Raw genomic sequence first — 13,378 nt, 5'->3', positions numbered from 1 at the left:
GCACAACAGATCCTTATTAGACCAAAAATCACAAAATTATCATTAACACTTAAACGTTATTAATGCAAAATGACCTTTCAGACAGCACCATGAAGTCATACATTTCTGGTCTTTGTCGTACCACATCCTGCTTCTGACCGCCTTCTACGTTCTTCACAGGCCTATTCAAAACTGCACTTAAAGCTGATAAATACAACAAAAGCACAAGAATGACTAGTACCAGAGAAAAAAGAACTCCTATTACTAACCTTACTAACAGCTTCAGTATTCTGTTTCTCCATTCAACATTTTGTCCCTGTTGTAAGCAGAAACCGCCTCAAAACAAAAATATCACTTCTTATACTGTAGATTAATTATTACCATTTCATCACGGTCATTAACTGTTCATATTTTAATCCAAAACAATCAAACATTGCCTTCATTTACTTCACCTATGTCTTCATTTTGTAGGACTTACAAATTGCCAAGTAGGGATCTAAATTAGCCTACAAATTTGAAAATGGAAAATTACATACCCACAATCTCACTGTTAAGACAAAACGGTTGTTTTATTAATAGTGTCTGTATTAATAGATTTGGTATAACATCAATATATCAATACATAAACAGTATTTTATAAAATGTAAGTAAATAACATGCTTCTGAAGATGAAAAGATGAATATGAGACGACTTGGAAAACAAAGAGCCAAACAGAATATATGTTAAAACAACAACAGTGGCTTGAATGTAAACAAAAAAAAACTGTTTTGAAATTTAGTGCCGGTTAAACAGAACGGTTAGCAGTAAAAAATGCAAAACTCTACATACATAACATTATGAACCCGTAAATAAAACGGAGGAAATTTATAGGCACCGGATGACTCGACTACATAAAAGATGACTGGTTCGGGATAAAGAGTCTTTGGGCGGGCGAGCAGGAGACAGGTAAGGGAGGTGAGATGGGTGCCATGGGGTACGCTGGGTAGGGCAGAGACCTACACCCAAAAGACACAAAACTGGAGCCAGAAGGTGCAGGAGGAGACAAATTCACAGGCGATCCAGGACAACTGATTGAACAATCTGTTATGTATAAAAAGACACGCACACACTTGGTTCGCTTTACTAAAATAAAGAACAGCTGAACAACACAGAATAAACAGCATGTCACATTCGCTCTCAAGAAAGTTTAAGTTGTGTAAACACGATGTACACCACAGAGTGAACGAGGAGAAACTTACCCAGGTTCCATAATGCATTCTGAGCAGCAAGCTCCTTCGCATCCTCCAGTACGGTGCAGACTTTATCCGGCATGTAGCTGCTCCTGCCGAGGACCACTTTGTAGATGAGCAGAATTTTTCCCTCCTGCCCTGCTAGGGAGTAAAGGTGATACTCCGGTGGAGACCAGTCGTTCTTGTGGCAATAGTAATCCAGCAGCGATACAGCCGAGCTTAGTTGACTGGGCTTCAGGACACTCAGGCTGACCGGCACCAGAGTAGATCCTGGGAGGAACGGGTACACGCAGCGATCCGAGTCTGCCGCGTACAGGTGTCCCAGGTGTAGAGGCAAGCCGATCGAATGTGCGGTTAACCCATCACTCATCACTCCTGTTCCCACTTCATCTTTGCTTTGGTACAAGAAGTTGAAATCGCAAAAGTTACTGCAAGCTGCCGTTCCATTGTTGGTACCTCGTGGTCCAGATCTTCTGTTCCCATCCTTGCTGACAGGTTTGGCAAGGCTCACTTCGATGGGTGAACCATCGATCACTTTTCCATTCATTGATTCAAGTGCGGTCAAAGCATCCTCTCGGTTATAATAGTGGATGAAGGCGTAGTCTGTTAGCTTCTTGATGCGTTCTACGGCACCAGGCTTCACCCTTGAGAACTCTGTGCGTAGCGTCTCCTCTGTGGTGTTCAGCATGAGATTACGGACATACAGGACTCGCACGCGCTGCATGGTTTCCTCATCCAATTCCTTTTCTGGTTCCGCCCAGTCAACCTGGATGGTGTGACCCCACAACTGGAACGTTCCTGAAACATCAAGTTAACAGGTAAAGGCTTCATGAATTGTTTTAAAATGTGCCAATTTGTTTAATTGTAACGGTTAAACTTTATAAATAGTTGCATGTTGTGTCCATTTGCAGTTTTTGTGTGCATTTATGTGCTTTTCCTTGAATTGTGTGCTTTTCCTACCAGTTGAGCCACATGAAAGCTGGATTCACAGAGCTCTCACAATAGTAATAATGGTGCTTTTCTTAGCAGATATAAAAAACAGTTTGTATATTTCCACTATGCTTTTGTACCTGGGATGAGTTTCCTGCGAGCCATGGCCGCTGCCTTGTGAGATTCATACTCAACAAAGGCAAAGCCACGATTCTTCGTCCTGTCCACTGCGCTGGGGTACACAATTACATCCACCACACCTTCAGTCACCTGGATTAGCATTACAGTGAATAGACTTCACATTAGTTTTATTTAATTGTCAAAAGCATCATAAACGCGTTTTTAATGACATAAAAAGTTCATGCATGTTTTTGTTTGCGCTAATGACATACCATGCAATGTCTTTCAGAATTGTTCCTATCTAAAGTGACTTTACTTAAGAGACATGGTTCTCAACCTAGCCCTGGAGGACCCGTAGTACTACACATTTTGTATATCTCCCTAATCTGACACACCTGATTCAACGCATCAGCTCATTAGTAGAAATGACAAGACCTGAATTGGGCATGTCAGATAATGGAAAGCTCACACTACGCGATTGTTGGCTGAATCTTGCTGTCGCGGACAGATTTCCAAGGTCTGCAACAAAACCCCCGGATCACGACCAAATCGATGCTCATTTCGGTCGCCGAAGCTCGTTAAGTATAAGCAGGTCAGCAACGTGATCCTGGCCTGTCTCAAGCTATCCCAGACATTACGATTTTTTCAAACCTGCTTGATATTATCGCCAAGTGATCTCGTTGTGTGTGACACTGTGGAACTAATCCAGCCAATCACAGCGCAGAAGGTTTGCTTCAAATTATTGGAGGAATTTAAAACAGCTGGCATATATTTATTAACATTACAGAGCGTGTTAAATGGCTGGTATAACAGACATAAAGCTATTTTAAACTATCCTAAAGCAACAAGTCTGTATAATAGAATATGGAAAACCCTTTAATATCAATAATGTTTCAAGCTCCATTCCAGTGGATGGCGTAACCGCACCAACAACTCGCTTGCCATCCACCATCAAACTAGAAGTTAGTGCGATGTGGGAGGTATTTTCGCTGTTGGTCGCATCTGCTCCTCGACCAAGGTCTTGTTGTTAGTGCACTTTGTCTGTGTTGTGTTGTGTTGTGTTGTGTGCATGCTGCTACAACAACAAGATGAAGGATGACAAGAAACCTTGTTGTGTAGTGTGAGCGCCATAGCAATTCAAGTAGTCTCACAGTCCCGTAGTGTCAGCCCGGCTTAAGAGAGACAAACAAAATGTGCAGAACTAGGGGTCCTCCAGGAGGACAGGTTTGAGAACCGCTGACAAAGAGAAATGTAACACACAAAGCATTGGCCAGGAAGTGAACAACCCAGGCAGCTGAAAACTCAGATGCATGCAATAGTATACTGGCCTTCATCATCTCTTCTTGGATCTCCTCCTTTTTCTTGTCTTTCGGGATGGACCCAATAAACAGGCGACAGTTGTCCAGGCTCACACACACTCCTATGAACTTTCCCGGGCGGATTTCATAGTTGTCAAGGAGCTGGATGGCTGTTTGGGCTGCCTCGCGCGTGGTGTACATGACGAAGGCGTAACCACGGTTCTCCCCGCTGAATTCCATCATCAAACGGAACTCATAGATGTTCCCAGCCTTCTCAAAGACAGGAACTAGCTCATCTTCGTACATGTCTCTCGGGATCTTACCAACAAACACCTCACAGCCTCGTGGAGGAGGGGGGCCTTCCCAACCTAAACAGCCATTATAATGTATCTCTAAGTGAAGCGACTAAAAACATCAGGTTTTGATCTTATACATCATCATTTTAAACACAATCTTTAGGAAATACGTGTAAAAAGAGTGGTTGCACATTTTACAGTGTATCATACGAAATAATTAAATTCTGCTTGAAGTCAACATTTAACAGAATTGAAAACTCATTGTACTTTTATAACACAGAGTTAAATGTGAGAAACCCTGAAGGACCCTGTCCATCTTAAATTTTCATTTTTGGTGAACTGTCGCTTCAAAATGATAATTTACTCACCCTATTGTCTCCTGTATGACTTTCTTACTTCCACAGAAGACAAAAGAAGATATTTGGAAGAAAGTCGGTAACCGAAAAGTGCCGGCACCCATTCACTTGCATTGGTTTTGTGTCCATAAAATAGAAGTGAATGGGTGCCGGCACTGTTTGGTTACCAACTTCCTTCCAAATATCTTCTTTTGTCTTCTGTGGAAGAAAGTCGTACAGGATCGAAAAGACAAGAGGGTGAGTAAATGATGACACAATTTTCATTTTTGGGTGAACTGTACCTTTAAGAAGTAAATAGGATTAACTTTAATTTCATGTTGACTAACAGAAATGCCGTCTACAGAACACTGACCTACATAACAGTAATGTGCTATTGCTTTCTTATTTCATCACTTTTGAGGCATAAAACATCATTATAAATCATGTGTTTAGGAGACTTTTATCCAAAGCAATTTACAAATGAGAAAACATCACAAGTCATAAGAGCCAATGATAAATATAGCACACAATGCTCAAACATTACCTGGAGGTGGACCAAATTTTCTCTGTCCATTTTCCTGAACCATATTGTAGCCTGTTCGGTCCATTAGGGCCAAAAGAGCAGCTTCTTTGGAGCTGTCCGTCTTACTGGTCTCGCAGAATTTACTGGTATTACCTTCATCCATGATCACTTCAGAAAACAAAGGGCAATGAAACCTTACTTTGACCGTTACCCTTCTCTTGTAATGTAACTTATTACACTTAACTTCATGTCATCTGGGCTCTATCATTATTGCTTATTTTTAATTACAGGCCCCTGTTTCTTTAAAGAGGCGTAAAAATATGGGAACCCGTTGAAAGCAGTATTTTATTCTGAGAAAATGTCACTTTATGTGAAACTTGTGATGGGGCTCGGTTTAGTGTCTCGCGCTCAGTTAACGTTAGCAAACACAACAACTAACGTTAGCATCATAACCATCTAATTGTCTCTCATCGATAAAAAATCAACCATATCATGTAATTCAATATCAGTTTCTTCGTTTGAGAAGCATCACCCTTCCCAAAACCTAAACTGGGTGTATTTATTGCTATTAAGTCGATGGTTTTGAGGAAAAACCACGTCATCATTCTGAGGTAAAAAGTTTATTGAACGCTACAGACAGACCATTTCAACGAGTGGAGATGCGTCGAGCAAGACGAGTTAATTCAGTATACTATATTTTATTAAAAAGGGGATGAAAACAATACCACCTGAATTTAACGTCTGAGTGGGTAACGTTAAAATAACACACAGCTTGGGCGTGTTTCCCGTGTCTGTCGTCTCTGCCTTACCTGGTATTGACGTAATTGATTTTTCCTTTTGGACTCTAAACAAACGAGTGAAGAAACGTGAAATATGCTGACAACTGTACGACGAACTCGATGATTTACAGAATTGACCTTGTTCACTGTGTCAAATACTGTGTGTGTGAGACAGTGAAGTTTCAACCAATCAGCTGCCAGAGCGTTCCTTGGCTCGAGCCAGTTGATCTTCAACTCAAGTGATTTACAAGTATAATATTAAATGTAGAGGGGTTTAGGGAAACTAAGGGGCTTTATTGAATAGTTTCATTTACTGTACATTAATACTATTTGAAGATATGCATTGCCGCTTTTTATTGAACATGAGAAACAGTATCTGACAGCACTACAACGGCGTGTGTACTACTGATGTGGTTTAAAGACAAAACTAAACAATGATGTGACGTTTTTCTCTTTACATTTGCAGCGGATTACACAGCTCAACTAAAAGGGATATGGGCGCTCTTTTGTGGCCAAATGACGCAATTGCATGTTACTGCAACTACAAGGGAGAAAAAAGGAGGAACATTAACATTTAAAACTAAAAAGGTCACAGTAACTTCCTTCCTTACAGAAATCTACATTGTTTAAAAATAACAGAAATATTGACAAATATTATTGATTATTTATAGAAGAAACGTATTAAAGACAATTATGTTACCCCATTTTAGAAATGTCTTGAATTTGTGTACCTTTCAGTTCTAGTTATATACTGTAGTTTTGTGCTTTAGGGCTCATCGTAGAATGGAACAATCCCCCAAAGACCAAAAGGGAATCCGTTTGTTATTACCATGTAATACCAAGATCTGTTTATCTGAATCTGAAGACAAATGTGTGTAGACAAAGCAAATAATATAAAAATGTTCTTTAATTCATTTAGCTAATATACATATTATTGTAAGCCACAACACACAGTAAGAAAATAAAGTATCTGGCAAACCTTAACATCACTTGAAAGATCACATTCGTACATAATTATAATCAAAAAGTATTCTCTGCCCTGCTAATTTAGCATGTACACTATCATCTGTGTATGTTTCAATAGCTCAACCGTGATAAAAGGAGATAAAGTTTATGTGTAACTAAAAATGGCCAATAAATGATAACAGCGTATTCTGACTGACGTGGCTTGTAGCAGAGATTCAGGATGCCATCCAAATATTAAAGGGAATAAAGACTGTGAGTAAAATTCCAAATATGGACATGGACCCCAGAAATAACACAATGAACAAGCACACTAATAGGCTTATGAGAGAAGTGGTCTTGCTGCATACAATCTTCCGCACGGCTTTGCAGAACTGTCAAGAAGAAGAAAAAAATGTCAAAGTGTTTATTTATATAACACTAAAACAGATTGAAATGTAAAGGGTAGATCAGATTTAAATGATGGAAAGTCACTTGTTACAGTTTTTAAACACGAGGTGGCAGTAGTGGGCTGCTGTGGTTCAGCCATGCTGGATTTAGGAGAAACCATTTAGTACCATCACAAATTTCGCGATTGCAGCTAATTTCTATGTAATTGTAAAAAGATTCTTGGCACATTGGTATATTTTAGATTATTGTGACAAAAACATAATTTTACCACGTTTTGCATAATCCTGATGAAAAGATAATGCTAGTATTGAGGGAGTTTTAAGAGATTACGGCCTGTTCCCCAGAATCTGTAGATTAACATTCTTTCTCAAAACAAGCTAAAAAGACCAACTAGGCCTCCATAACAACATTATGTAAACTCAAACAGAAAAAAACAGCTCAAAAATGTGAGTCTAAACACCTTGCTGTCTACTTCACAAAGAAAGAAAAACTGCATTTTAATGCTCGATCAAACATGCAATATTATTACACTCGTTGGAATGCTTGATTCTGATTGGCCAGTCGCGACATGTGCAGGTTCATTATTCCCAGATAACAACCGCTCAAAACTAATAACACAGGGTAACCCGGATGAAGCAAATCATTTTGACAGTTTTTTTTACAAATTAAATATAAATATGTATTTTAATGACATGTATGGCATTATATTTACAAATGATTAAACCAAGTTGCCTGTTCGTGACATTTGAACATTGTTTCTTACTTTAAAACCGAAAGCAAACAGCTTTTCCTCGTGGAAGGTCTGCATTTGGTTAAAATGGGCTAATAAAATATTTCAAATTCACATTTCATGTCCAGTTGTTTTCTCATGTGGTAATAATAAGACCCTTCAGTGTGATACAAGACCCGGCTTATGTAAGGGAAAATGTACAGGCAGCCGGTTGTTATCGGAGAAATAAGCCCCGACAGTGTGATCAGTATCACACTGAAGGGGCTTATTTCGTGATAACAGCCGGCTGCTTGTACATTATCAGCTACTTGCTCACATGAGAAAAAACTGGACATAAAATGTGAATTTGAAATATTTTATTAGCTCATTTTTACCGAATGCAGACCTTCCGCGAGGAAAAGCCGTTAACTTTCGGTTTTAAGGTAAGAAACGACGTTCAAATGTCACGAACAAGCAATTTGGTTTAATCATTTGTAAATATAATGTCATATTTGTTATTAAAGGACATATTTATATTTAATTTGTCAATAAAACCTGTCAAAATGATATGCTGCATCCGGGTTACCGTGTGTTATTAGTTTTGACCTGATAGGTTGTTATCTGGGAATAACCAACTTGCAAATGTCGCGACTGGCCAATCAGAATCAAGCATTCCAAATAACAACCGGCTGCCTGTACATTATTCCTTACATATTAGTTGTTGCTTGACACAGTTGAGGCTTGTGAATTAAAGGGTTTAGTTAACCTGCTTTAGTTACTGCCATGAGAAAAACTCTCCAAACACAAGTTTCCATAATGCTTTATAGATCTGATTACATTTATGCGCATTGCATTTCTCAACCTGATTTTTTATTTATGTACTTAAATAAATTGCCACCAAATTACATTTGCAAATTTGTTGTTAGCAGAAGCCAGCCAAAGTCCAAATTTTCATTGACATTTCTTACATTAAGCCTTTTTGGTCAAACAAAACCTCTTTTTGAAGAGATTTTGAATGTGTCTATTGATATCTCACCTGGCAGGTTTGGAAACTTATGTTGGTGCCATATCTGCAGTACATGACGTAGTGCTCGCAGTTGTACCACAGCAGACTGTAAGCCACGGAGCCAAACATCTTCTCAGCCCTCCTGGCCACTTCTTCACCATCAAACGGTGGTCGGCTGCACACCTTGTCCATTTTGTTCAATATAATCCCCGCACCATAGGCAAAGTCCTCCACTGAGTCCACCCGGACACTTGCTTTTTTTGCTATTGCACCCAAAATCAGACGGTTATTTGTGACCATCGTCTGCAGGGCCTTGGTGTCACTGCTAAAGACAGGCAGGATATCAGGTATGAGGTGAGCGACACGGTTGTTCCCCAGATAAATTCCAAAATGCGTAAAGAGGGTTCTAGGAACCTCCAGCAGATCTCCTCTTTTGAAGATGGAGATATCATTTTTGACCTCTTGGGGTTTCTTCTTCTCTTCATAACCTTTAGTCACAGCAATGGAGAAAAAGTTGAGAAACTGCAGGGGAAACATCCTTAGCTGGAGATGTGGTGAACTTCTAGATGGCCTGGCACCTGCAAGTTATATCCTACTTGAGGCAGACTGGGGAGGGGCTTGAGGATTACAAACCCAAGGCTATTTTCAGTAAAAACCTCAATAATAAGTAAATCACATGCCGAATGGAACAAACGATGCATAGTTTCACAATGACTCTCACAGCCTTTTCACCTTTTAGGGATAAAATAGCTATTTCTGGAACCGAAAGGCGATTTTGAAGGACGTTGCCGCAATTAGAATTTAATTCCCTCTAAAGTTCTTCAAATGTTTTACAAATATGTGTTACTTAACCGAGTCTACACCACGATTAAACATGGATTGGAATTTTTAAGATTAGGCCTATACGTTACATAAAACAAACCATACATGACCAGACAAACATTTTACAAGTAATAGTTCAATTGTAAACAAATGCACATTCAAAACTACTAAATGAAAGCCTTAATTAAAAAAAATCTAGATTTTTTAATGTAATCTCCTCCTTGACAAAGTCGCTTTGCTAAAAACGTCGTCCAAATGCAAATAGCCCATTGATGTATTCTTTATTAGCCTAATTACTATTAGGCCTACTAATGGATTATAGTGTTTAATTGTTTTAAAACGACAATTTTACAATTAAAAGGATAATAATTTAACCTCACAAAAATGTGCTATGCTAAAGCTTATCGAAAAACATCTAGCCTATTTATTAAATCGTTAACATTGTACAGTTTATTTTATAAACAAAAAAACGAAATAAAAATGTTAATATTATAAAATATAAAGTGAACAAATGCGAAAAACCGCATGTTGGCACAACGACAATTGTTGCAGGAATAATACAAAGAAAAAATACAAACTTTTGATCAGTTAAATAAATGCTTATTGTTTTAAATGGGTTTAGAGTTGCATTGTCTTTTATCCAGCCATCCACAAGGTAAAGGGAACGATAAAGGTTGGAAGTGCGGTGTACGGCGCTATTCCAAGATAAAACATGGAAAGCATTCCGATGACTGCAGTAAAAAGAACGCTCCTCTGGTCCCGGATAACAGACTTTAAACATTCACAGAACTGTAGAGGAAAGAGAGGATATGTGAGTTTCGTGGCACCAAAACAAACGAAAAACCACCTCCGACGCTCCTGTTGCTTTTCTATAAAAACTTCAAAAAAGTAGATCTTCCAAAACCAATTTGCTGCTGAATGAAGCTGTTGTTCCCTTTTCCAACTAAAAATGACCCAGAGTTTTTTTTGCAAAGTAGTCAGTCAGCCAAATGACGTGAAAATGTACGTTGATGGCAGCGAGGAATTGGCAGCAAGGTGGGATTTTGGCAGCAATACTATTTTGGCAAAAGACCCTGGCACTACAAAACATCCTTTAAAGGGTTATAACTTATAAAACATACTGAATCTATAATTAAACGTTTAGAAATGCATTTAAAGTTTTTTTTTTTTTAAACTTTTTTGTGCTTTAAATATTTTGTTTTTTTATAGTAATCATGCTAAAATGGCAAACGTTGTTTGTCAAATAACTCAACCAATTAAAAAGGGCAACTAAATCTGGTAAATAAATAAATGTAAACAAAAAAACTCAAATTAGAAGACTAAGTCTATGTAGCGCCTAATAACAAACAAAGTAACGTTACAATACGTAAACAAATGAAAAACATTTTTGCAACAATTTTATGCAAAAAAGCAAAAACATTTTTCTCGTGCATGCAATCTGGCCGTATGATAGTCGCGTGCATTCAAAGGAAAAACGTGGTGATGGAAGGCACTTTTACCTTTTCTGTTTGTAAGCTGACGGCTGTCCCGTAGCGGCAGTAAGTGACAAAATGTTCGCAGTTATTCCACAAAAGACTATACGGAATTTGACCGATAAGCTTTTCGGCTCTTCTAGCCACCTCCTCGCCGGCCAGCGGCTGTCTTCTCAGAGTAGTATCCATCGTGTTGAGTAAAATATCCGATCCGTAAGCGAAATCCTCCACCGTGTCCACGCGTATCGATGCATACTTGTATATCACACCAAGAATCAATCTCTTGTTCGTCACTATTTTCTGAATTTGAGCTTTATTCCTGGCCAGAACCAGGAGTATGTCGGGCATAAGGTGTGCGACTTTGTTGTCCCCGAGGTATATGCCAAAATGAGTAAACAAAGTACGAGGAACCTCCAAGAGATCCCCGCGGCGGTAGCGAGCGCTTTCGTCTCGATGTTTTGTGCATTCTTCTTTTTCAGACAGGGTAGCGGTGAAAAAGTAAAAATGCGCAAGAAGAAAGGTTTTCTCCAACAGTAAAGCAAGAGAATCTAACATTTTGCACTTGCGGAGCAGCTTTGGGATACTCTTCTCCCCTTTATTTTATTCCAAGGACCGTCTGCGCGTGATGACATCACACGGTTAGTGAAAAGACGATTGGCCACTGTTGATGCACCGAAAGAAAGAAAGAAAGATATCAATGAAAATATTTTGGTAAACATTTCACAAAGCTGTTTAAAGACATGGCCGTGGAATCTTCGGAATGCAAAGGCGTCCAACAATGTTTATCGTGCTCTAGCCTATATGTTGTTTTAGGTAGCCTATAGACGGTTTCATCTTAACAACATAAACAAACGTTACGGTACTTTTGTGTCCCCCATCTGCACTTCCGGTACACATTCACAGACAATAGAGTGCCTGTAGGTTATTTCTGATACCAATCGAAAGAAACCGAGAAGAACCGTTACTTGGCTAAACCTGTTTCTCCGATATTTTACATTTAGACTGCGATACCAAGCTCAACCGCTAGATGTCAATCTACCATACGGTTTCTTTAAATGCGTCAAAACTGCAGGACCAAGGATTTAATAAAATTAATTACAACAAAATTCAACAAATCATTATTTAATACAATTATTATACAGTAACATAACAATACAAATTAATATGAACATAAATTAAATAAAATATAAACAATAATATTATTAGACACTGGCCAAACACAAACCGGAAGTTAACTGGGGGTCAGGCGCGCGCGCGTCCAATGAAACGGTCTATAGTTGCGCAACATTTCTGTGTTGAGTTTGATTTACGCATTCAATCCCTGCTAAAATGATTTGCATTACTATTATGAACCCTTTACAAAAACAATCACAACATTTCTTTATTTAGTGTGTTTTGGTCTTATTTCAGTTTAGGGTTTTTTGATATTGGTTGTTTTTCGCCAGATAACACCTAAAGCCCCAAAACGTTACTAGAGCGCGAAACATAGGCTAGGCCTATATATTTAGGCTAGTCCCTATTAAAACCAAACAATTCCTATTTTAACCACAGCAAACTCGCCAGTGTTAAAAAATGTCAAATTAACGCTCACAGTGTATATATAATCCCCACTATACACTGTGAGTGTTAATTTGACCTTTCTTTTAACACTGGCGATTTTGCTGTGCAGATTTTGTGATGTTTTTATTGTTTTCTAAACGTGTACAGACCCAATTCAAACTTTGTTTTCATATTTCGCTCTTGAGTATTTTAAGATAACAAAAAGTGAATTGCGCATTGCGATCCGCCTTCTGTTGTGCATTACCTTGTGCCGACGCGCTGGTATTTCCATCTGCAAGCCTGCTATAGTTCGTTTATTTCTATTGCGTGAAAGTCAGAAAATAAAGTTGTTATGAAGTCTCCGCGCTCTTTCGGTGTCTGGACTTTCTCTGTATGTCGAGGGATGTGGAAAAAGTGAGAGCAGTAAGCTTGGCCCTCGGTGGTTTCAAGGTGGTTTTGGCCATGTGGCAATAATTAAAGTTCTCAATACATTCACTCAGACCGCACCCAACAAGTTCTCCTTTTACCAATACAGCAGTGCGCGGGGCGTGTAGACGCAGCGTATATCAACACTTCATTAAATCTACCATCACCCATCTCTCCAACGCATTTTTCCCTCCACCGACTACTTATGAATACCAATGGCACTTAATGGGCTTAACAAAACGTTAATCAATGAAATAAAAACAACCGATTGTCATGCAAATAGTTCAAATCTGTATAATCCCTAATGCAAAGTTTATAAAAGGAGCTCAAGAGGACATTAACCAAGTGTAAGTAAAACAATGCAAAACGGTCTTAATCATGAAAGCAAAAATGAAGCTCCCTCCTTCTGAGCTTTAGTTTTAGTATGTGAGCAATGATGGACAGAATGAGATACCAGTGTTGCATCGGTAACAAAGGTGCCCTAGTGAGGGCAAAGCAGCATGTTGAGTGATCTGAGATTATTTGTTTGAACACCGCTGAAAGATAGCGGGTGATGAATGA

General features: G+C 38.8%; 3 protein-coding genes across 3 annotated transcripts; all 3 read right to left on the bottom strand.

Annotated features, from left to right (window-relative positions):
- Positions 1–603: 603 nt before the first annotated feature.
- rbm46 (RNA binding motif protein 46) lies at positions 604–6,337 on the bottom strand. Its single transcript, XM_057332227.1, has 6 exons — positions 6,222–6,337; positions 4,733–4,879; positions 3,588–3,925; positions 2,280–2,409; positions 1,219–2,007; positions 604–1,060 (listed from the first exon to the last, which is right to left on the bottom strand). Exons 2-6 carry the CDS (start codon positions 4,872–4,874, stop codon positions 867–869), a joined length of 1,593 nt encoding a protein of 530 aa, XP_057188210.1. The 5' UTR covers positions 4,875–4,879; positions 6,222–6,337; the 3' UTR covers positions 604–866.
- Positions 6,338–6,379: 42 nt separating this feature from the next.
- On the bottom strand, positions 6,380–9,616 carry lratb.2 (lecithin retinol acyltransferase b, tandem duplicate 2). The gene is made up of 2 exons (XM_057332229.1): positions 8,589–9,616; positions 6,380–6,827 (listed from the first exon to the last, which is right to left on the bottom strand). Exons 1-2 carry the CDS (start codon positions 9,093–9,095, stop codon positions 6,672–6,674), a joined length of 663 nt encoding a protein of 220 aa, XP_057188212.1. The 5' UTR covers positions 9,096–9,616; the 3' UTR covers positions 6,380–6,671.
- Positions 9,617–9,759: 143 nt separating this feature from the next.
- On the bottom strand, positions 9,760–13,018 carry LOC130553329 (lecithin retinol acyltransferase-like). The gene is made up of 3 exons (XM_057332228.1): positions 12,657–13,018; positions 10,880–11,513; positions 9,760–10,169 (listed from the first exon to the last, which is right to left on the bottom strand). Exons 2-3 carry the CDS (start codon positions 11,405–11,407, stop codon positions 10,017–10,019), a joined length of 681 nt encoding a protein of 226 aa, XP_057188211.1. The 5' UTR covers positions 11,408–11,513; positions 12,657–13,018; the 3' UTR covers positions 9,760–10,016.
- Positions 13,019–13,378: the final 360 nt, after the last annotated feature.

Source organism: Triplophysa rosa, linkage group LG4, assembly GCF_024868665.1.
Source record: "Triplophysa rosa linkage group LG4, Trosa_1v2, whole genome shotgun sequence".
Taxonomy (NCBI): Eukaryota; Metazoa; Chordata; class Actinopteri; order Cypriniformes; family Nemacheilidae; genus Triplophysa; species Triplophysa rosa.
Note: the sequence above shows the minus strand (reverse complement) of the source record. Positions and strands in the feature narration are given on the sequence as shown.